Below are 24,980 nucleotides of genomic sequence, written 5' to 3'. Positions count from 1 at the left end.
ATGGAGCAATGTCAGAGTGAGCCTTTCTCTCCCTACTTCCTAGTCCAGAGTGGCAAACAGCCTAGGACCTGACTCAGGACAGCCTTGCACCCTATGTGAGGCAGGAGGATGGATCCCAGTCTGCCCCTTGTGCTTTCTGCCCTGAACTCAGCCTGAGGACCAAATACACCAGCCCTACCTGCCCAGCCCCAGCCCCAGCCCCAGCCCTGCCACAGGGGGCCTCCCACCTGGCCAGGTCAGACACTCCGCAGCCAGGCTGATGAAGCCTTGGTCGTCAATGCCACAAACACCCAGTGACCAATGGATCACACAACTTTTCAGAATACAGCTGAGTCAGGGACATGGGAGCTGAAACCATGGTCAGGAGGGTTTCAACACAGAGGCCAGATAGTTCTAGATGAGGCAGAGACACCAAAGACTTTTTTAAACACCAGAAACAGCAGAGTCAGAAGCTTGTCAAAGTCATTGGGTGTTCTCGTTCTATAAGTTGGGACAAATTCAGCATCACATAGTGATCTTAATCTTTAAAGACAGGCATTCTGAGTTCAGATTCTAGCTTCATTAATTCTTAGCTGTGGGACTTTGGGCAAATAACTTTTCTGTATCTCAGTTTCCTCATCTGTAAAATGGAGCCAAAAACATTGCTGTCACCTTGAGGACTAAATGAGAAAGTGCTTGGTAGGAGGTTTCCATGGTGTCTGGTACTGATTGAGCATAACATTGAGCTTTGGGGATCTATTTCAAAAGCCCAGTCTTGGAACCCAAGGCAATGGAAGAGGGAAGCAACCTATGAAATGTGAGAAAGAGGTCAGTGTTGCAGTCTCTGTGCTGTGTGATCTTGAGCACATCTCTTCACCTCTCTGGGCTTCATTTTACTTGCTTCATGAATTCTTTGAGGTCTCGTTTTATGGTTTTATAAACAAATGACTTAGGAAGATTCCATTTCCATCCTTCTCACATTTCACCTGGAAAAACTTACAGCTGGAGCCTATGCCCCAGCAGATCACACACAGGGTCTTCCTGCCATCACTGGGTAAATATTTCTTGCATTGTCACACAAATTTCTGGCCTCAGTGGCACCAAGGGCAGCCCTTACCTGCTGCAATGGCTGTCTTCTTGTCCACCGTCACAGTTACAGCGGTGCTGGCCGTAACTGCCACTGGTTCACCGGGGCCGTCTGGGGAAATGAAAATCAGCAAGTCATTTTCTTGGCACTCAGGGAGGAACAGTGGGGTAGGCTGATCCCCTACCCTGACTTGGGTAGAAGAAAAATATACACACTCTGCTAGGACATTGCTTGAATAATGGAGGCGGGGGTGCGGAGGGGTGGAGGGCTCGTGTGGTGTCTTGCTGTGACAGGAGGTTGCCATTCACCACCTGTCTCTGCAGGGTACCTTCAAGGGTCACCTGTTTGCAGATCTGAACTTGCCAGATCAGCATGTGGCCTCTGGCTGCTTGAATGATGGCATGCTATCCGTGTCACTGACACAGTGGTATTTGCTCTGTCTCTGGCTGCTCCCTGCCCTCCTAAGCTCTAGGTGGCACCTGCTTAGGAACGCTGCCATGGCCCCTCCTCTCAGCGAGTGTCCTCCTTGGAAGGCTTGACTTGCATCCGATGCTCCTTTTGAGTGAAGGGACAGGCCGTATTCTGGGACTGGGTGCTTGATGATCCTGGGTTGTCCCTATGAGTCACCATGAGTCAGAGGTGATGCTGACAGTCCCATTCAGGAGGCACAGTGCCTGGGATGAGTGACACAGATGGCGTCTGGCACATGCGAGGTGCTCTGTAAATCTTGGTTAGTGGTGACCAAGCTGCCACAACCATTCCCTGTCTTGTTACTGCATTTCTGGAACATTCTGCCAGTCTCTTGAAGGCAGGAGAGCTTTCCTGTGTTGCTTTACCCACTTCTTTTAGAGGACCACCACAGGTGTGGAATTTAGAGGGCAGCACCAGTTCTATATAAAAATAGAGCTTTCTGGCTCTGGGATGGGGGCAGCCACTCTATGACTTTGGGCTTCTTAATTTTATCTGTCCACAACTCTGGACTGACTTTCCAAAGCACTCTTTTTCTACAGGTCAAATTGCATTATTAAGAGTTCCAAGAACAGGCAAAATTTTATCACATGCTATCCTATTTTGTCAGAATGTCTTGGTAGCAAACGCTGCCTCAAACAAACAGCTCCTGGGAGCCTCGGGTGGAGGCTGTTACTGCAGCAGCGACAGTTGTAATGGGACTTAACCACTGGTTTCTCGTATCTGCTATATTGTTACAATTACCCATCACACTTCTCTGTCACCAAATATCTCACAGAAATCTAAAATTATATTCTAATTCTAGGAACTTACAATATGCAAAGCTGTTCTCGATTCTGGAAATTGGCCATAACACAGTCAGAAGGATCCCAATAGACACAGAAGCCGCCTTCCTCATCTTGCTTCTAGAAACATTTAGAAGACGCCAATATGCCTGACCCCCCGACAGTAGTCCCTAGGCTCTGCAGCTGGTTTTCTAGGAGAGAGTTTCTACTGAAATATACTCTAGCCAGTATATGCCTGTAGGAAACACCCAGGTGGGGGTGTGGTGGCCCTCACGACCCAGTCTCTGGGGACATCAGGAATATCATTGCCTGGGTCACAGAGGCTACTTGGTCTGTGCCTGGGTGAATAAGCAGGGTACCAAGTGCTGGTGGGGTACCTGAGGCTGGCTCAGGGAGAGGTGGAATGTGGAAGGGGGGAGTACCAGGCCTGAGCTACCTGGGCCCTGTGGGACTGCTGGGGCCGGCAGCTTCTGCAGGTGCTGGCTGCCAAAGGCAGCTCGATGTGGGCAGAGCTTAGCCCACCAGGCCCTGGGTAAAGGGTACCAGTGCCATCCTGGAGAGACAGGGAGCCTCTACTGCCCCTAAGCCAGCTCTTTCCTTCTCCTCTGCCTCCTCAGGGTTTCCCCGCCCCGTCAGAATGAAATTGTTTTCTTTCTTTTGGGGGTGGATGGGCGTGTGCAGAGGTGTCTGTGTGCATGAGCCCGGCAAGTACACAAGGGTGTGAAGAGGGAGGAAGCTCCTCCTCCCCCCTCAGCAGTCCCCCTTTTTGGGTTGCCAGCTTCCCTCTTCTTATGGCTCAGCTCCCCACCCACCCACCCACCCTCCTACCTCATCAACACATAAAGCTCCCTGATCAGCCAGCAGCCATAGTCACCTGGTGACAATGCAGGCAGGAGGGAGCCAGTCACCAAGGCTAGGGGCAGGGCTCAGGGCCTCAATGAGAACCTCTCCTAGGGGAGCCCTTTGTGCAGGGCAGGGAGCTCTTCTCTGCTTTGGGGTGGGCACTGTGGAAAGGGGAACTTCACCTTGGCTTTGAGAACCTCCCTCAGGGGCTTGCACTGGGAAAAAGAATTCTATGCCCTCTCTGCTCCCTGCCTTATATTCATTATGGTTAAAAGGCCTGGACTTTGGAGACGCAGACCTGGGTTCTAGTCTGCTCTGCGCCTTCCTTGCTGTGTAATCTGGGGGTGATCACAGATTCTTTCCAAGTAAGACAAGGGATAATAGCAGCTCTTATTTCATGGAGTTATACAGTTCGAATGAGTTGTGTGGGAAAGTGTTTTGTAAAGCACATGAGTTGCTGGAACATGGGTAGAGACAGCAGGCACAGGATGGAAAGGCAGGCACAGTGCAGGGTGAGGAGGCCTTCCACACAGAGGCAGACTCCGTACTGTCCACCTTCCCAATCTGCATCCCCCAGGAGAAGCCCCTGGGAACCTGGGCCTCCCTAGCCATCAGCCCCAGGGCAGCTCTCATCATGAGGCCTGAGGATGGTTTTGGCAGGAGGGTGGTTGGAAGACCTTTGGTAAAAGGGCGTCCTTGAGGGGAGATATGACACTGCTTTCTGAAGTGACACCCAGTCCATCACCTCTTTCCATCTCCCTCTGCCTCCCACTCACCCCATCAGCACTGTGGAGAACTGCAGGCCCCTGGCTCCACTGTGCTGGGCTCAGCTTCTTAGCTGAACTAGGTGGAGAGCTTCTTCGGCCACAAACATGTAGGCTCTTGGACAAGCCCCTCTATCCCTTCCCCTCACTCCAGCCACACAATTTCTTCAAGTGACAATCAAAAGACTAAGGCAAGGCAGACTGAAGGTCCTTCTTGGTTCTAAACATTTTGTGATTTTCTTAGTGTTTTGTGAAAGTCACTTAATTTTTCTCTTCTTGGCCATTTTCCACAGGGGGCGGGGCTGAGAGTTGGATATCAGCAGCTCTTAGACTCTACTTGGTCCTTGTCCTTGTAGAGACTTGTGACTTACTCTGTGAAGACTTGTCCTGGCTATTTTCCTTATATCCTGGGAACCTGCCTTGCTGCTCCTGGGTGATCCCAAGGGATAGAGATCCAGTTGCTTCTTGTTTGTTTAGAAGGAGTTATGGTGGCCCAGTAGACTTGCTAAGTACAGCTGCTCTCCAACGAGACAAAGGCTGGCACTTTCATTTGAGTAGTCTGAGGAACTTTCAAAGGCACTCAGATTTTTAGAAATAGAAGAATCTTAGTGATCAACCCTTTTGATCTCATATTCGGAATTTGGGTTAGAATCTAACTCTCTTGACTTTTGGGTTAAATCTTTTTCTTTATTCCATGCTGGAGTTTTAAATGACCACTTTGACTCCTGGCCTGGGAATGACCAGCCCTACATTCTACACAGGGACCAAAGCATGGGAAGGCTCAGAGAGTTTTCTCAAGTTGTTAATGTGGGTCAGGAGGGAAGGTAGGAAGGAAACCCAGGTGATCTGGATGTTCTGTCCCATATTTCATTCCCATTTTCCACTAAGGGCACAGCAGAAGAAAAACATCCCCATCCTGGTCACAGCTCCAAAGCACACGGGTGTGGATTACCTGGTCCCTCTGCCCAGCGCAGATTGAAGACAAAGCTACCAGCAGGCTGCTCAGAGGCCTGGCGATACCACAGAGGGAAGTTGTTCATCGTGAACACACTGGTCTCATCATCAGGCATCAGGAACATCCTGTAAAGAGGAAGATTTGGCACTTCCTCCAAATCTGGGAATATATTTATCCCTCTTTCCTTTTTCCATACAAGGTCATCTTGGCTGAGCTAAGATAGCAATTCCTCTCTGTTTTGGCAGAGTTGCAGGTAGACCGAATGCAGTAGACCCTAAATTAGTATTGCTCCAGATACTATTCCCCAGCAAACCTGCCAGGAAGTAAAAACAATATCACATCTGATGGCCCATCAGTAACTAGAAGAAGCATGGGTTCTGTCCTAGGAGGACATAGGCAGACTGTTTTGCCTGAAGGGTTCATTTCTTTTGAATACAGCTTAACTTCTTTTTCACTAACATGGCTGTACAGTCAACCTCCATCAGTTCTATCACAGCACTAATAAGAGGGGCATACGTTACCCCAAAATGGTTACTTCAAAGTTACTGCCTCTAGGTTTTTCAGAATGCTTTGGTTTCCTTTTTCTGAGCAGCTTTACCTTGCTAATTATGGCTTTGCATTCCCTGGACGCTCAGCAGCCTACAGAAGGGAGTGTTGGTCTAGAGCAGACTGGGAGGCTGGGAGAGGCTGGGTGGGGGTGGGAGATTCAAGTAGCCCTGGCTGATCCACAAGGTGGGGTATTGATATTTGATTTTGAGAACGACGGCTTTGCATATTCCAGAAGCAGATCTGTTTGGTTGCACGGTTCCTGGGCTGCCAATCACACCAGGGTCTAGGTGAAAGGAGTCCTTTAGGGATCGTGCAGTACACCTGCAGCCCTTCGTGGTGATTGTGTCTACAGGAGGCAAAGGTATTCTGCCACCTGGGGAAATCCTGTCTGTATTGAGAGCTCTTTTTTCCATTCTTAGACCCCCTTTAGAAGGGTGCTGGGAGTCATTGAGACAGCCAGCCGTTTTCCTCTTTCCAACTCGCTCAGAATGAGGGGAGTGGGAAGAGAAGGAAGGAGGAATGGAGAGGGAAGAGCAACTTAATTTGTTTTCCTAGAAAGCTTCAGCTTTGCTTAGCAAGTGTGGATTTGTCACAGAGTCCTGGAAGAAGCTCAAAGATGGCGCTTGGTGCCTGAGTATGCTTGGAATTAGCAGGAGGAGCAGGGAGTGGGTGGGAAGCCCGATGCCGAGGTCAGGTTTCTGTGCTTCTCCAGGTACCCAGTGGCCCTCACCTTTCTGAGTCTCCTGGTTTGCAGAGCAGTAGGTGGCGCTGCTCCTTCACCTCCACTCCCACCCCTACTCTGGACTCCCACCCTCCTGGCGGTACCTGGGCCCCTGCAGACAGGGTTCTCCCAGAATCTGGCTTTTTTTTAGAGCAGAGTTTCTCAACCTTGGCACAGGTGACATTGGGAACCAGATAATTGTTGTAGGGGCCATCCTGTGCATTGCAGAATAGTTAGCATTTCTGGCTTCTACCTGGTAGGTGCTAGTAGCAAAATCCCTATCTCTTCTAGTTACAACAACCAAAAATATCTCCAGACATTGCTGAATGCCCCCTGCAGTGGGGGTAAAATCACACCCCCCAGCCCCCTATTGAAAATTACTGGCTTAGAATCCTTAGCCTTCCATGACCCCCAGGGTGTTCATCTGGAAGTCCATCAGATTAGAGTTAGAATCTAATGATTTACTAAATCATTTAGTAAATGATTTAGTAAATCATTTAGTAAATGTGGGGCATAGATTGTTCAGAAAACTGCCATAGGGAAGCACCATACATACTGGGCCCCAGGAAGAGTCCCTCTCCCCTTAGGTGGAAAAAATTTTTACAAAGGAGGGGACACAGCCAGCGACTGTGTCAATCACACAGAGACTGGTCCTAAAGAGGAAAACAATTTTGGGTTTCCCTCTGAGCGAAATCTCTGTTCAACTTTCCCAAGCTCAAGGACATGGCTGCTTTCTTGCCTGACTGGACCGCTTCTGTCCTCCTGGTGTGTCCAAGCTGGGGTAGAATAGTAACTCTTCGTGTTTTCTCAATGTGTAAATCTAACCCTTCTGCCCATCCTGGACTCCCAAGTCCCAGCATATCGAAACCAAGTCTCTCCTCTGTCCAGCCATGTGCCATGGAACACCCTCGAATGTTGTCCTTTCCCACCCTGCAGGGATCATGTTCACTGGGTGACCAGCAGGACTCACCTGTCGGAGACCTTCTCGGAACCCACGAATAAGCTGCTTCTGAGGAGGCCAGCCCGGGTGCCCAGGAAGGCCACGTCCACTCCTTGCTCTGACTCACTGTGAGGCAAGCAAAACAAGAGGAATGACCATGTAGATGCTGCTACAGCAGGTCCCCAAGAAGGTCACAGAGAGCTCAGGGAAGACCTTCAGGACTTTCTGGGCCTCTCCTAGCTTGTGCCCTGCTTGGCTTAGGGGGAACTTTGTAGGAAGGCTAAGTTCTTGGGGAGTTGCATGAGATGCCCTTGACTCCTTGTCCCCCTGTTATATCAGGTCCCCCAGCTTCTAGGCAGCATTGTTCTTCTTTCGGTATTCCTCCTGACCCTGTCTTGGCTCTGCCAAATCTGGCTCCTCTAGCTTTAGGAGCGTTGGGCCTGGAAAGCAGAGGAACCCAGAAAGACAGATTTCATCTTGAGACCTATGGAATGGTAACTTCTCATGAGCAGCACATCCACAGCTTCTCTCAACTGTAAAGCCATTTCCACTTATTACTCGTGAGATTGGAATATGAGGGAAGGAGGAGCAGGCACTGTCTCTATCCGCGAGAAGTCCCAGTAGACTTTCTAACTTGGCAATAGAATATTAAGCCACAAAGAAGAATGAAATCATGGCAATGGCTGGTAAATAGATAGAACTGGAGACTATTATGCTAAGTAAAATAAGCCTATGTCAAAGAACCAAAGGTTGAATGTTCTCTGTGATCTGCAGACTCTAACACACAATAAGATGGGGGAGGGGAGGGAAGAATAGAAGTTCACTGGATTAGACAAAGGAGAATGAAGGGAAGGGAGGAGAAATGGGAAAAGGAGAGACAGTGGAACAAATCAGACATAACTTTCCTATGTTCACATATGAACACACCAACCAGTGAAACTCCACAGCATATACAACCACAGGCATGGGAAGTTGTACTCCATGTATATGTCAAAATGCATTCTACTGTAATGTATAACTAAAAAAGAACAAATAAAAAAACCAAGGAAGAAAAGATTGGAAAAAAGAATGATCACAGTCTCAACACCATCAGGCAAAGAATGACAGCAGGAGATTGAAAGGGAATGACCCAGGGTGGAGGCCATCACTTCTGACTCAGTCAATATTCTTGTTCTAAGCCCAACTTCTGGGCAGCGGTGACCCCATTTCTCTCTGGTGCCTGGGTCTGTGGGCTTCCTGAGCATCAAGGTGAACAATGCCAAAGCATCGCCAAGGACAACAATTTTCCTTGAGGCTAGGAGGTCGTGGGAAGAGGTGGCACCATGCAGTGTCCATGGATGGTAGGTATTTGGAACTGGATGGTCTCAAGTGTGGAAAGTCACTGAGTAGAAGGGTCTGGAAACTTCTCTCCCCGACCTCAGGGCTGCAGAGAAGGGCTCCTGTAGGTTTTTCCTGGGCATTTTGTGGGTCTTAAACATCACAGATACCAGTCTGGAAATAGACCCACTGAGTCAGGCCCTTGGGGTGTCTCCAGAAAGCATCCGGATGGCAGTCTCTATTCAAAAGTCTAATGAGCTCTTCACCCACAATTCAGTCTCAACAGTAATCAAGCCACGTTTCTTGTTTCATCTATAGCCCCTCCAACTGACGACATTATTTTGAAGAAAATCCCAGATATTTCATCAGTATTTTAATTTCTATCATTAAAATAAAAGAAATTTTGAAAAAACTTCAATGTCATTATCATACCTTTACAAAAATCTTATATTTTTTTCTTTTCTTTCTTTCTTTTGGTAATGGGAATTGAACCCAGGGGTACTTCCCCACTGAGTCACATCCCCAGCCATTTTTGTTTTATTTACAGACAGGTTCTTGCTAAGTTGCTTAGGGCCTCACTAAGTTGCTGAGGTGCGCTTGAATTTGCAATTCTCCTGCCTCAGCCTCCCAAGCCACTGAGATTACAAATGTGGGTCACCATGCCTGGCTCTGTAGCTTCTCAATATCATCCGATAATCCAATTGAAGTTTGGTTGAACCAGAATCTAACTACTGGTTGATCTCTCTCTTCAGTCATCAGTCTGTCTTTATTGAGATCTAATTCACATACCATACAATTTACCTAGTTCAAGTGTACAATTGAGTGCTTATGTAACCATTGCCGCTGTGAATTTTACAACATTTTCATCACCCCCAAAAAGAAACTCCACACCATTAGCAGTCATCACTGTCTTTTAACCTGATTCCCTTTCTCCTTTCTCATTCTCTGCTTCTCTTTTCCTTGCACTTTCTTTTCTAAACAAACAAGGTCATTGTCTTGTGGAGTTTCTCACACTCTGGATTTGGCTGTGATGCTTTGGTGTTATTTAGCATGCTCTTCTGTACCTTGTACATCTTATCAGCTGGCACTTAGACTTGGGGTCCTGCTTAGATTCAGGTTTGAGCTTTTATAGGTTGCTATGGTTTGGAGAATGACCCTCAAAGGTCAAGGTATTAAAGCCTTGAGGCCCAGGGTGGCACTATTGGAAGGTTCTATGGACATTGAAGAGGTAGGACCTCATGGGAGGACAGTTGGTCATTGGGGTGTGTCTTTGAGGGGGATTGTGGGGACCCTGTGTCTCTCTCTTTCTGCTTTCTGCTCATTATATAAGTAGTTTGCTCTGCTATGATGTGCTGCCCTCACCAGAGGCCTAAAGCAATGGGGCTGCCTGATGAACTGGAATCCCCCAAACCAAGAGCTAAATAAACCTTTTCTCTTTTAAATTAATTGGCTTGGGCATTTTATTATGGTAAGGAGAAGCTGATTCATACAAGTGGTGCACGCCCCATCCAGAGACACATGCTATCTGATTGATAAAGGGTTGTACAAAGTATACATCTTTATTTTTTCTATATTTTAGAAAAACTTCCCCTCATCAATATTTGGTTGTCCTGTAGTACAATTTGTGTAGAGGCATCATAAATAATTGCTATTTTTTGTTTATTTACCAGTTTTTAGAATGAGTTGTTTTCCTAATATCTTCCAAAGCTGACCTATGAGGTTCCTTTTCTTTCCCAGTATGATTATGAACCCAAGGACCTGAACATGTTTAATGTGTTTTAACCTACTATGGTTGCTCTTTTTGCTGCTCTCACTATCCTAATCTTAGCCTGTGAGGCCTCTTCACATTGGCTCTGAGATCTTTTGGGGACAATCTCATTAGTCTTTGGTAATGGTTTACTTCTTAGCATGACAAGATGTTCTGGGTTCATTTATCTACTTAACTTCCCCTGTCCTGGAATCAGAAACTTCTCCATGGACTCATCTTTTTCTTTTTAAATGTTTTTATTCCAAAACGCTCAGTTTTTAATCTTTGCAGACGGAACTTCACTTTTATTTATTTTTTTAAAGTTTCTTTTTTAAAATTTGTTTTAATTAGTTATATATGACAGTAGAATGCTCTTTTATACTTTGATGTATCATACATAGATGGGATATAATTTCTCATTTTTCTGAGTATACGTATTGTAATATATCACATTGGTCATACAGTCACACACATACATACAGTAATAATGTCTGCTTCATTCTACTATTTTTCTTATCCCCACATCCCCTGCCTTCCCTCCAAGACTCATCTTAATGAGGCTCATCTTAATGAGGACTAGTGTTGAATCTTAGTTTGGGGTTGGGGGCGTTCACTGAGGTTAGTCCTTTCAGTGGAGAGATCTTTAGCAACCATTTCAGGTAAAAGACAAAGATATTCTTTCTAATTCTCTAAGAGAAAACATGTCTTGGGTTCAAATTGATATTTCCAATTCATATTTAACATTATATAAAACTTCTTTAATTTAAAAAATTTGCATCTCTTAAAGATAGCCTTTTCAACAAATGGTATTGGGAGAACTGGAAATCCATGTGCAGCAAAATGAAACTAAACCTGTCTATCACCATGTACAAAACTCAAAGCAAAGTGGATCAAGGACCTAAGAATTAGACCAGAGTCCCTGCGCCTATTAGAGGAACAAGTAGGCCCAAATCTTCATCACGTGGGATTAGGCCTCAACTTCCTTAATAAGACTCCTAAAGCACAAGAAATAAAATCAAGAATTAATAAATGGGATGGATTAAAACTAAAAAGCTTCTTCTCAGCATAAGAAATAATCGATGAGATGAAGAGAGAGCCTAAAGAGTGGGAGCAAATTTTTGCCACACCACATCAGATAGAGCACTGATCTCCAGGACATATAAGGAACTCAAAAACCTTAACACCAAAAAAACAAACAACCCAATCAATAAATGACTAAGGAGCTGAACAGATACTCTCAGAAGAAGATACACAATCGATCAACAAATATATGAAAAAATGTTCAACATCTCTAGTAATTAGGGAAATGCAAATCAAACAACTCTAAGATTTCATCTTATGCCAGTAAAAATGGCAGTTATCAAGAATACAACAACAATAAGTGTTGGCGAGGATGTCGGGGAAAAGGCACACTGATACGTTGCTGATGGGACTACAAATTGGTGCAACCAATCTGGAAAGAAGTATGGAGAAAACTTGAAATGGAACCACCATTTGACCCAGCTATCCCACGCCTCAGTCTATACCCAAAGGACTTAAAATCAGCATACTATAGTAATGCAGCCACATCAATGTTCATAGCAGCTCAATTCACAATAGCTAAACTGTGGAAGCAACCTAGATGCCCTTCAATAGATGAATAGATAATGAAACTGTTGTGTATATATATACAATGGAATGTGTATATATACACAATCTAATATTATTCCACATTAAAAGAGAATAAAATTATGGCATTTGCAGGTAAATGGTTGGAGTCGGAGAATATCATGCTAAGAGAAGTAAGCCAATCCTCCAAAACCAAAGACCCAATGTTCTCTATGATAAGTGGATGCTGATCCATAATGGGGGCTGGGGCATGGGAAAAATGGAGGAACTTTGATTGAGCAAAGGGAAGGGAGGGGAAGGGAGGAGGTATAGGGGCAGGAAAGATGGTAGAATGAGATGGATATTATTCCCCTAGGTATATGTATGACTGCACATATGGTGCAACGCTACATCAAGTACAACCAGAGAAAAAACACTTGTGCTGCAATTGTGTGCGATGAATGAAAATGCATTCTGCTATCATGTATAACTAATTAAAATTAATTAATTAATTTAAAATTTGCATATCTTTTTCTTTTGCTGAAATTTTTCTAATGACAGCAATATAATAAAATTTGTCATACCCCCTATTTTTAATAACAATGCCAATACAATTTCTTACACTGTAATTACTTGACATAGTTTAAGATTTCATTTATTTAGTGTTTAGAGTTCTCATGCCCCTTGAAAGACTTTCCCTGTGTAGTTATTTCATGAGCTTGATACATAATTAGGTTTATTAGTTTTATTTGATTTTGATTTTTTAGATTATTTTTAAAAATACTTTTCATTGTTGACAGACTTTTATTTTATTTATTTACATGTGGTGCTGAGAATTGAACCTAGTGCCTCACACACACCAGGTGAGCACTCTACCGCTGAGGCACAGCCTCAATCCCTAGATTAATTTTTAAATTTAAATGTTTCATAATTATATAAAGCTTTGCAGGGTTCCAAAGTCCAGATTAAAAATAAGACATATGCAGAGAAAATGTAATGTATATATCTGTCCCCATGTTCTTTCATTCTTCTTAGAGTAACATCTTGTTTTGTTTTTTGTTTTTGTACCAGGGATTAAACCTAGGGGCACTTAACCATTGATCACATTTCCAGCCCTTTTTCATATTTTATTAGAGATAGGGTCTCACTGAGTTGCTTAAGGCCTCACTAAGTTGCTGAGGCTGGCTTTGAATTTATGATCCTCCTGCCCCAGCCTCCTGAGTTGCTGGCATTACAGGCGTGCACCACTGCCCCTGACTTTCTACTTGGTTTTTCATTTCATTAAAAAATATGTTTGTGAAGAGTAGAGTGGTGGTTACCAAAGCCATGGAGAGTTGTGGGGAAAGATGGGAGAGGTTGGTCAGTGGGTATGAACTTGTAGTTAAGAGCACAAAGTTTTGGTGTACAATGGAGCAGTGGAGTGGCTACAGAAAACAGCAATGTGCTGTCCATTTCAAAAGTTAGAAGAAATGACTTTGAATGTTTTAACCATAAGGCAAAGATAAGTATTTGAAGCAATGGATATTCAAACATTATGCAATATATGTGTTTCAAAACATCACATGGTATTCCATAAATCTACAGTTTTTCTGTGTCAGTTCAAAAATGAATTTATCTGTGTGTGGTGGTGCGTACCTGTAATCCCAGTGATGTGGGAGACTGAGCAAAAGAACCACAAGTTCAAGGCCAGCCTCAGCAACTTCGTGAAGCACTAAGCAAATTAGCAAGCAAGACCCTGTCTCAGAATCAAAAATAAATAGGTCTGAGGATGTGGCTCAGTGGTAAAATGCCTCAGGGGTCAATCCTTAGTACAAAAAAATTAAATTTAAAAGTTTGAAAAAACAAGTAAAACACAAACAAAAAATGAATATGTATATACCTACATGTCTATGTATACCTGTGTAGGTAATTTTGAAAGTATATTTTTATTTTTTCTTTAGATAAATGGTGAGGGGGATTAAGCACACCTTTTTTCTATCGATAGAAATAATACCATACAGCATATAGACAAATGTATCATTTCTTATAGTTGCATAGTAAGTATTCCATTGTGTGGATCTACCATAGTTTATTTAACTAGTGTTAAATAAACTGGTGTGCTTTAGGTTGTTTCCAATCTCTTATTGCTATAAGTGGTACTTATGTGTACAACTTCTCATCTCTTTCAGTGTATTTTTGAGATAACTTCCTGTGTCTTTGGGATTGCTGGGTTATAAGCTAAATGTATACATAATTTTGCTAATTATCTCACACACAGTACATGCTGACAATCTTAGATGGTTATCTATTTAATGGATGAGAAGTACCACCTTGGTACAGGTTGAGTATTGTTCATTTATGTAAGGAATAAGTGCATTTTTTCTCTATAACCGTTCATATGTCTTGACCACTTTTCCTATGCAATAGTTGGTCTTTCACTTCTCTATTTTTGAAGTTCTTTATTTATCATGAATATATAACATAACCAACACGTTATCTGTTTCATAATTGTAAACATTTTCCAGTTTGTCATTTCTCTTTTTACCTTGCTTATGTTTTTATTTTTGCCATACAAACATTTTTATGTTGTTAAATTTATTAGTCATTCCTTTATTGCTTCTGAATTTTGAGTCATTGTTGGGAAAGATTTCCCCACTCCTAGGTTTTAGAGCAACTAGTTCATGTTTTCTTTTAGTACTTATATAGTTTCATTTTTTATTTTTTACATTTAAATCTCTGAGTCACTTGGACTTCATCCAGGTGTATGGTACAAGAAAAGAACATAATTTTATCATTCTCCATATGGCTTTCAAACCAGTTATGAAAAAAAAAAACCATCTTCCCCTCACTGATTTGACGTGATGCTTTGTCATAGACTAAATTTCCACATGCATGCAGACGAAATTTCTGAATTTTCTATTCTGTCCCCTGAGTCTGCCTGACGTTTTGCATGCCAGTACCACACTTCATACACCGTAGAGGCTTTGTAATATGTCTTAGTACCTTGGCAGGGTTGTTCTGGCTTCATTGCTTTTTTATTTTCCAGAGATTTTTGCTTATTCTTGCCCATTCTTCTAAATGAAATTTATAATCCATTTATCTGGATGCAGAAAAATATTGATGGCATTTCCATTGGGATTGCATTAAGTTTATAAATTAACTTGGGAGGATTAACATCTTTCTAATGTTGTGTCCTCCTATTCAAAAACACCGTATGTCTTTCCATGTGTTCAAGTCTACTTTTGTGTCTTTCAGGAGTGTTTCATAATTTTCTTTATATAGGTTTTTGGACAGTTCTTATAGTATATGCCTTATATATTCTTATACTCTTATAAATTTATTACATTTTATTTCTTGCTCTTTTAAATAGATTTGTCTTTGCACGTCATGTCTTCTTTCTTTTTTGAATGTTGATATTATAACCTGCTACTTTACTAAATTCTTTTGTTGGCCACGGTAGTTTTCCTGTTAACCCTTTTGGAGTTTCCAAGTGTATGATCTTGTTATCTTTATTGATTTTGCAGTGCTGGGGATGGAACCCAGGGACCCATGCATACTAAGTAAGCATTCTACCACTGAGCTACATCTCCAGCCCTAATCGTATCATCTTTAAATAGAGATGATTCTACCTCTTCCTTTCCAGCCCTCATTGCCTCTAAGTGCTTTCTCTTGTCTGATGGCACCTTCTGACCTTGTGGCTCAGGGTGGGGAAAGGCCTCCTTTCTCTTGTTCCCATCTTCAGTGGGAGAGCCTCAAGCCCTATTAACATTCTGACTTTAATCGTAGGCCCACTTTGTTTTTATCAAGTATTTTTTGAAATCACGAATGGATACTATTACTTGTTCATCTTTCCTGCATCTACAGAGGCTGTTGTATCATCTTTCTCCTTAGCTTTATATTATTTTATATTCATTTCCCAGGTCATCTTTCCTAACGCACAACCTGGCTAAGAACATTTGCTCCTCAATGTTTCTCAATGTTAAAAAATATCTGTGATTCATCTCTGAACTTGAAAAGAGGAAGATCATGCTCCTCCTCTCCAAACGTAGGGGTCCAGCCTTTTGCAACCTGGTGGCTGGATTCCCGCTGGGTTATTTATGAGGTGTAATACCCTGGGTAAGCTGCTCAGTATGACCATGCCTGTGAAATGAGAGTAATGATAGCAGCTATATCACAGGCTTGCTGTGAGGAGCCAATGGATTCATAAACAGGAAGTTCTTAGTGCTTGGGCTACTGAATTCTTTTTCTTCATTTATTTCAGGTTTAATTTTGTATAGAACTTATATCTACATGATTCAAAATTATACCCAAAAAGTTATAGAGTGAAAAGTGCTCTTTCCAACCAGGTTTTACTTACTTATTTGTCATCAGACACCGAAGGATCTAGGAAACACTGAGGTCAAGTTCATGGATGCTGTGACCTTACTTACTGGAACAAAGCTCTGACCCATTTGAACTGCTCTTACCAGGGCACTTTAGCTAATGAGGTCTGATGGCTAGACCCCAACCCAGAGAGAGGGGTTCTTGGAATGGGGGCTGTCCTGGGGTAGGGATACCAACCTGTGCCTCGAGGGACCTGAACTCAGTGCTTTTTCAAAGTTAGGAGCAGGCAGCAGCGTGGCTGTGCGTGGAAGCTGTGCCGAGCCCCCGCCTTGCTGAGGCTGCTCGAAGGTCGTTCTCACCCCACAGCCCTCCCCACGTGTCCCTGTCCTCATCATCGTTCATGTTCATCTTGGGCCAGAGGGTGTGGGTGCTCCTGAGCTGCCAGCCAGGTGGTAGGAGGGGCCTGACTCAGCCAAGGGAAAGATGGGGGCCTGCAACAGGCCTGGCTGCTTTTCCTCCTGGGAACTGTCAGCCTCTCCTGGTACCTACTCAGAGATGTTGAGAGCCAACGCCGTCCAGTAGGCTTCCATGGGGGCTGTCACCACCGCGTCAAAGAGCACCTCCCGCACCAGCTCTTCATCACCTGGGGGCAAAGCCAAAGGAAACCAAGCCCCTTGAGGCCCCCTGATTACGACCTCAGCTCACATGCCCTTCTAAAGTTCAGGGAGCAAGATGCACCTCGTGAACATGCATCTGGGATGCATAAAACCACCACATGAGTTTGAGGAAGTGAAATCACCTCTTTCAGCTTTCTAGTCTTCATCTCCAAAACAGATGTTAGCAGAACAGAATAATGTCGAAGGTTCTTTCTAATACGGACATTCTGTGAAGTTAGGAGACTCTCTCAATGACACCAGGTTGGGATCTGCCCCCTGCCCCCTCCCACCCCCATCCTCCATCTGCTCCTTGACTGGCAGGACACCTTGGCTTTTATCAGTCCGTGAACTTGACCTTGCCAAGCTCTTTCCTGTCTAAGCACCTCTGCATATTTTGTTCCCTTGGTCTGACTCTGCATGGGCTGCTCTTTCTTTTCCTCTCTTTTAAAATGTTATTTTTATTGACATGAAATTCACATAGTGCAAAACTAACCAATTGGTAGTGAGTGATCCAGTGGTGTTCAGTACGTCCACAATGTTGTACAAGCACCATCTCTATGTAGTTTCATATATTTTTGTTACCCCCAAAGGAGCTTCTACTAAGATACTCAGGGGCTCTTTTTCATCCTTAGCCTAAGTGACACTGCCTGACAAGGTGGTCTGCCTTGCCTGTCCATTCAAACAGGCCCTGTTTCTCTCCATGCAATACCCTATTCAAGGTGCTTATCATGATTCCAACAACTTACATCTACTTGTATGTGCCTAGTAGATTAATGTCTGGTTTTGCCACTAGATTAAGCTCTGTGACAGCAGTGGCCTTGCCTGGGTTGTCTCTGTAACTTTAAGGCCTCCCTCGGAGCCTGACACGAGGTGCAGGCTCCATTCAGATATCTTTGATAGAATGAGTGAATGGGCAAATGAGAAACCTGGTGGGCTGGCTTGAGAGGCAGATGGGGAGGACGCCTAGGTAGCAGGATGACCAGGCAAGAGGACGGAAGAGCCTGCTGAAAGTGTGGCCCAGTGAGCTCTCCAGCTGCCTTTGTGCAGGGGAACTTCAGGTTGGTCCTCAGACTTAGAGGCTTAGAAAACACCTGTGGGCCACGGGCTTTCTGCACCAACTGGCCAAAGGTTCTCCTCTACAGAGCTGAGCACTTCACTTGCTGGGGCTCACCGTTAGGTGGCAGTGGGGACAGATCTGTCAGGTGGGGAGTGCCCTTAACAATGTTCAATTGATAGAGGCTTAAAAGGACCCCAGCCCATGACATGGGGATATCCTGACGTCACCACAGTCCCCAGAGCTTGGCCCTATGGTTAAGATGGTTGTGCCCCTTTCTTTGTGCTCAGGGATAGGGCCGAGTGACAGCCTCCTTTCCCCCTTCATTCCCTCCCTTCCCTTCAGCCCTGAGCTGTGGGATCCCAGAGGCCTGCTGACCTCCATGGGCACGGGCAGGCCCTACTCACACTCCAGGTCTGGATCCTCCCCCGTCAGGAAGCGGACCATGGCCTCCAGCTGGCTGAGCTTCCGGTGGTCTGGGTCAATATCTGTGACGCAGTAGATCCTGGAACCCCGGAGAGTCTGTGTTACCTCAATATAAAATCCTCCTCTTCCCTCCCATCCTCTGCTCCCTGCTTACCAGTCGTTGGCCACAGTCAGATCTGGGTGAAGCAGGTCGTGCAGGCCTGAAACCAGAGTGCACGTTCAGGATGACGCCCGCTGTACAGGCTGTGCACACGGAGTGTGTGGAAGGGACTGGCCCATGTGCTTCTGAAGGCAGGACTGTACTCTGGTCTTTCTCATTCTTAGCCCAGAGGAGGGGCTCACTCAGGGGAACAGGCTGGGTCTGCACAGGCATGCCTTTGCCCACGTGGGCCCAGCTCCCTGGAACGCTTTTTCTACCCATGGCCTCACGTCTGAATCCTACCTATTTTTCAAGGTTCAGGATGAATATCACGTCTTCGTGAGCCACCCGGCCAGCCAGAGGGCACCTTTTCCTTCTCCTTCAGCTTTCACATCACTCTTCCCTCTCCAGGTGGAATCTTAGTTATTTTAGACAAGTCCTAATGCTTCCCCTAGACAGCAGCTCCTTGAGGAGGCCATGACTAGTCTCTCTTAGCATCTCCCTCCAAGGCGCTAATATTCTGAAACCAGTGATTTGGCCTTCATTGGCTCCATTGGAACTGACCGAGCTCAGTGGCCAGCAGACAGAAGCCCAGAAGTGGGCCATGTCTGTCTTGTGTGCTCCCAGGAGCCTCTTGCCTAGCTCAGCACCTGAGCTCAGTCCATGCTTTTGAATGAGCAAATGCCCTCCTGACACCTGCCAGAGCTTGGTCATAAATAGGTGCTCAATAAGGACTTTTAAAAAATTTTATTTTAGGAAAGGAATATAGAAAGGCCAATAGGGCATGTGGGAGACCTTTGAAGGGGTACTGAATGGACACAGACCAAAACCAGCTACAAATATTTAGAGAGGGGGACTCCTTCATTCACAGAGGCCCAACTGACTCCAGGGCTCTAAGCCCCTGGACCAGAAGTGGGTGGGGGACGGCTCTCTCTGTCTCCTGGAGCAATCTAACCTGGGAGTATCTAGGTAGAGGAAGATGAGCCTAGGGAAGAAGAAGGCACAGTGAAGGCTGGGGAGCTTGATGGCTGGGGGACTGTGGAAGACAGACAAGGAGGGCTTTCCAACATCGCAGAGCTCCAGGTAAGCACAGAGCAGAAACCTCACCCAGGCTGGGGCAGGGGCAGGGGCAGGGTATCCCCTAGAAAAGTGTCATCTGAAGTAAACTTGGGGTAAAGAGTGGGGTCAGAGAGGAGAGCCTTCCAGGGGAAAGCGCAGCACACAGGAAGAACTAGGAGCTTGGTGCAGGGGGAGTGAGAATTCAGAGGTGGTTAGCAGGGATGCTGTCAGATTTGGCATTTCTAGAAAGATCCCTTGGGATGAAGTTCAGAGAAAGAAAGAGGCAGGAAGACGAGTTAGAGGCTGCTGTGGTTGTCCTGGGGAGAGGGGACAATGACTGGGGTGGTGGCAGAATGATGAAGCGGTGGATGCATTAAAGGGCTCAGCAGGAAGAAAGAACAGAATGTGGGTGCTAAACAGCATCATGGCCACACCTTCCCAGGACTCCCTGAGACCCTGCCCCAGGATATAGGTTTTGTTCTCTCAAGGGGCTCAGGCAGCTGCAGGTCATGGGCAGGTTGGGTTCCTCCAGTCTCAGCCTCCCTGTAGCCGGGGGCAGAGGTGAGCAGCACCACACTCAGCTTGCTCCCACGTTCTTCCCAGCCTCCTTTGCCTCCCCCCCACTCAGCCCTTCTGACAGGTAAAATGCATTCCTTGGGCGGCCTCCTCCTCCTCCTCTGGTCCAGCAAGGCCTCCCTGACCTGACCATGCACAGGTGGTAAGCCTGGTTTTGACCATTTGACAGCTAACTGGCAGATCCTGTGTGCCCTGGGCATCAGGGACACACATGTCCTCCCTACCTGGTGGCACTACCCCTAGGGGCTGCTCTCAAGCAGGAGGATGGGGAGGTGGTCAAACAGGCTCCACCCTGGGAGAGTCCATTTTTCCCACTTTCCTGTCCATTGGTCCTTGACCTGACTCACCTTCTTCCACAGATGTGTTCCCCAGGAGGACATATTCCCCGTGGCCCTGAGACAGCACCACTCCCAAGCTGCAGAGAGAAGAGAAGACACACAGAAGCATGTGCCCGACAACGTCCCACTGCACCCACTGGTTCTTAGCTCAGGTTAGGAGCTTTTCGCCCCAACAAGGAGCATGCCAGTCAAACCCCCTTCTTCAGCCTTGGCCTCCCAAGTTGTCCCCTCTAGAACTGAGACAGCACCACTACTTTTAAATTGGGCTTTCCTCCTGAGAAAGCCCTGGAAGTTCCAGACCAGGAGCCCCTCGGATCCCATTTTAAGCAAGGCACATTCTGAACCTCACAGTCCCCTCCTCCCCCGACCCAGAAATGTGGAAAGGTCTGTAGGTCTCACTAGAAGACTCCTTTCCCACCTGGTGAGTCCTACCATGCCCACCTCTCCTGGTAGAAGTCAGATCTGAATCTTGGGAGCTTTAAAAGACATAATGACTGGGATCCACCCTAGAAATTTTGATTACATTACAAGAGGCTTGAGCATTGGCCATTTTGCAAAATTCCTTGGGTATTCTAATATTCTAAAATTCTGCAGTCAGGGCATGGTGACAGGAATTTATTGGGAAAGGAAGCAATTCAGAGATAAGGATCATTTGTTTACCAATTTGTATAATGCTTGGAGTCAAATATTTGTACAGTGGGAGGGAACCTAGGAGATATTTCAAATAGATCCTTTCATCTTACAAGAAGTTACTGCTTTGATCTTCTAAGTAGATCATGTCATTTCATCCTCACAACACTGCCAAGAAGTAGCTATTATTATTACCCTCATGTCACAGATGAGCAATCTAAGACACAGAGAGGTTAAATAAGATGATTAAGGTCACACAGCTTATAAGTGATGGAGTCAGGATTCAAACCAGGAATTGGAGTGCAGAACCAGCACACTTGGCTACAAGGGCAAAGCAGGTCTAGACCTTTCCCTGAATGCTGACCTGGGTCTTTTGCTATTACCACAAAACTGCCAACTCAATATGAGAAAACCCATCCCTCTGGAAGTTCTACCCTGAGCTGTTGGTATTCATGTTCCACCCTGCCCACCCCACCTCCACCCCTGCTAATAAGGCAGGGGGTCCCTCACCTGAAAGGCGTGTCACTGATGTCTGTGAAGAAGTAGTCATTGGTTAGGAAAAGAACTCGCTTCTGAAAAGAGCAGAAAGGAGAAGGTGCTTGCTGGAGAGGAGAGTGGCCTCTGGGACCACTTAGCCCCTTGCCTGACACCCTTGGGGTTTGAGTCACCTCTGTACACGCCCCTTACTCCCCATACTGCTTCCCTGACAACCACCACACGCCCCATCATGTTGACATCCACCAGCAGAATCATCTCAGGGTCCAGCAGTTTGCAGCCTCTTGTGGAGGGGGGTGCCTGGCTTTAAGGACCAAGGTGTGGACCTGGACCTGCCCCGTCCATCACAGCTGCCTGTGGCTATGGAGCGCTTGAAATGTGCAACTGTCGAGCGGAACACTCCAATTTTAGTTAACCTTAATTAACACAGGTTTAAATTTAGAAGTCCAGTCTGGCTATTGGCTGCCATATTGGGCAATGCAGACAGATGGTGACTCTGGGGTTCCTACGGGATCAGAGAGGAGCTGGCTGTCCACGCAGAAAACTTCTGGAGCTCATAAATAGACAGTCCGCTTACGACCCTCCTTCTCTCACTATATAACCATGGAGGAAAGAAGGGGGACACCCACCCCTCCCCACTGTGCCTCCCCGGTCCCAGGCCACATCATCCTCTTTCCAACTTCTCTTTCCTGCTAAGCTGCTGTGTTCTAGGTTGCAGTTTAGTTTGTACCATCAGGTCGTGTGCATACAGTGGCCAAGGGCACGGGCTGGGCTGAGACAAATCTGGATCTGAGCCCAGCTTGGCCAAGCTGTGTGTTCCTGGGAAAATCACTTCATTGCTCAAAGCATCAGTGTTCTCATTTATAAATCATGACTCATGTTCATATCTCTTGTGTGAGGTTGCTGTGAAGTTGCCTGCTAGGCTCTGGAGCTCCGTGGATTGTCCTGCCCATGGACAGAGGTTTATGTCATTGGGAAAGCTGCATTCTGCAGATGGCTCAGGATCTGTTCTATTCTTTTCACTCCTGACTTTTCTTCTTTCACTTTGGAAATTGGAGTGAGATGTTGGAAGGAATGTAGAAGAAGACGGACACCAAAAAAAAAAAAAAAAAAAAAAAAAAAGGTTTGCTTTGGTAGGAAACTGGCTTTATACCAAACCAGAGGAGTGGTTCTCTAATCCTGGACTCACTGACCAGAGAGTCCCTTTGCCTCCTCTGTATCAGAGTGCTCCTCCCTTAGGGTCCCTTCAACAGAGCAGTCACAGGGATGTCCTGGGAAATCAGGAACCAGCACAGGTGATGATGGGCTCAGGAGCTCTGTGCTCCGAGGTGGGCTGACTTGAATGTTGGAATTGGAGATCACTTTTTAAATTTTTCCTTCTTTTTTGCGGGGAGAGTGGGGTGGGTAGCGGAGACTGAACTCAGGGGCACTCAACCACTGAGCCACATTCCCAGCCCTATTTTATATTTTATTTAGCCACAGGGTCTCACTGAGTTGCTTAGCACCTTGCAGTTGCTGAAGATGGCTTTGAACTCATGATCCTCCTACCTCAGCCTCCCGAGCTGCGGGGATTACAGGCGTGTACCACACCACACCTGGCATCCTTCTTTTTTATTTAAAAAAAAAAAACTTAGCCATTATGGAGGGTATGAAATAGAATCTTGAAGTTTTAATTAACATTTCTCTGATGGCTTATACTGTTAAGCATCTTTTTAAGTGATTATTGGTCATGTGTATATCTTCCTTTTTGATGTGTCTACTCAATTACTTTGACAATTTTTTTTTTTTTTTACTGCATTGTGAGTCTTCTTGTTATTGCTTGGTAGGAATTATTTACATATTGTAGATACGATCTATGCTTGTTTTTTGAATTTCTTATGGTTATCTTTTTTTAAATATTTGGTTTTTAGTTGTAGGTGGATATAATAACCTTTATTTTATTTTTATGTGGTGCCAAGGATGGAATCCAGTGTCTCATGTGCTCTAGGCGAGTTCTCTACCACTGAGCTACAACCCCAGGCCCCATATGATTGTCTTTTGATGAGCAGAACTTTTTGCTTTGATGAAGTGCAGTTTATCCAATTTGATTTTCTAGTATTTTTGCCTAAGACATCTGCATACTATCATGTTGAGAAGACCTTTTTTAAAAAAAACATTTTCTTGTTAAAAGCTTTATAGTCTTAGCTTTGACATTGAGGACTAGACTTCATCTTAAATTAACTTTTGTGTGAGGTCTGAGATATAGCTTAGTATACACTATACTATAAGCTATATCTCAGACCTCACACAAAAATTATCCCATTTATTCAGTTGTAGTAACAACATTTGTTGAAAAGACATTCCTTTCTCTATTGATTTGCCAAAGTGTTTTTATTGAAAATTAATTTACAGTATGTATGTGGCACTATTTCTGGATTCTCCATTGATCCATTCATCCATTCTTTTGTCAATACTACCCTGTTTGGCAACTGTAGCATCAGAAATTTATAGTAATTTCTGAAGCTAGGTTGTATGAATCATTAAAATTTGTTGTTTTATCTCAAGATAGTTTGGCTATTCTAGATCTTTTGCATTTTATCACATCAATTTTAGAATCACCTTGTCTATTTCTAGAAGTCTGGTAAAATTTTGATTGGGATTATGTTGAATCTGTAGGCCAATTTGGGAAAAACAAACATCTCTCTTAACAATTTTGATCTTACAACTCATAAACAAGGTTATAGTTTTCTATTTATCTAACTTTTACTTGATATTCTTTCAGCAATGTTTGGTAGTTTTCAGTGTAGAGGTAGGATATTATAAACTTTCTTTTTACATTTATCCCAAAGTATTTTATACTATTTGATGCTACTAGAACTTAAAAATAATTTAATTTTAATTATTTACTGCTAACTATAAAAATAAAATAGATTTTTATAATGTTGGCCTTGTGCCCTGTAAACATCCTAAAGTTATCTACCAGTTGTAGAAGTCATTTTGTAGATTATTGAGATTTTCTAGGTACACAATAATCTTGTCTGTTAATGAGGATAATTTTACTTTTTTTCTAGTGTTTGCATTTATTTTGTTTTCTTGCTCATTTCACAGGCTTGGATCTATGGGACAATGTTGAATGGAAGAGGCAAGCAGATATCCTTGCTGGGCTCTCAGTTTTAGGGAGAAGGTATTCAGCATTTCATCATTAAAGTTAGCTTTAGGTTTTTCATAGGTGCTTTTTATCAGATTGAGGAAATTTCTTTTTGTTCCCAACTGAATTTTGTTAAGTGTTCTTTTGTTATCTATTGAGATGATCCTATGACTTTTCTCCTTTATTCCGTCAATGTGATGAATGACATTGCTTGGTTAGTTTTTTCTATGTCAGATTAACCTTACTTTGTTGGGGTGACCACACTGTATACATTTCCATGTGTATTATTCCATTATTTTCTTTTAATAGTCAATTGGCTTTTTGAGAAATTAAGAGAATAAATAACAGATAGCCTTATATTAAGCTACATTATTTGCCCTTTCCAGGGTGGTTCATTCTCTTCTGTAGGTCTCAGTTTACATTTGGTTTCATTTTT

General features: G+C 44.5%; 1 protein-coding gene across 8 annotated transcripts in view; it reads right to left on the bottom strand.

The window, feature by feature from the left end:
• The window catches only part of Cacna2d4 (calcium voltage-gated channel auxiliary subunit alpha2delta 4), a 106,961-nt gene that overhangs the window by 43,680 nt on the left and 38,301 nt on the right, over positions 1–24,980 (bottom strand). For 6 of the 8 annotated variants that reach the window (XR_013423208.1, XM_078015462.1, XM_078015463.1 and 3 more), the window contains 8 exons: positions 21,433–21,494; positions 20,302–20,369; positions 18,335–18,380; positions 18,162–18,259; positions 16,594–16,687; positions 7,122–7,217; positions 4,879–5,006; positions 1,097–1,177 (listed from right to left, as the gene is read on the bottom strand). Coding sequence is in view for 7 of the 8 variants with exons in the window: in XM_078015462.1 (XP_077871588.1) it covers positions 1,097–1,177; positions 4,879–5,006; positions 7,122–7,217; positions 16,594–16,687; positions 18,162–18,259; positions 18,335–18,380; positions 20,302–20,369; positions 21,433–21,494 (673 nt within the window). In the remaining variant the exon portion in view is untranslated. Of the gene's footprint in view, positions 1–256; positions 394–1,096; positions 1,178–4,878; positions 5,007–7,121; positions 7,218–16,589; positions 16,688–18,161; positions 18,260–18,334; positions 18,381–20,301; positions 20,370–21,432; positions 21,495–24,980 lie in introns of those variants that run through there. The other 2 variants (XM_078015465.1, XM_078015466.1) reach the window with 2 other exon arrangements.

Source organism: Ictidomys tridecemlineatus, chromosome 6 (assembly GCF_052094955.1).
Source record: "Ictidomys tridecemlineatus isolate mIctTri1 chromosome 6, mIctTri1.hap1, whole genome shotgun sequence".
Taxonomy (NCBI): domain Eukaryota; kingdom Metazoa; phylum Chordata; class Mammalia; order Rodentia; family Sciuridae; genus Ictidomys; species Ictidomys tridecemlineatus.
The sequence above is the reverse complement of the archived record's forward strand: the minus strand, read 5'-3'. Positions and strand labels throughout refer to the sequence as shown.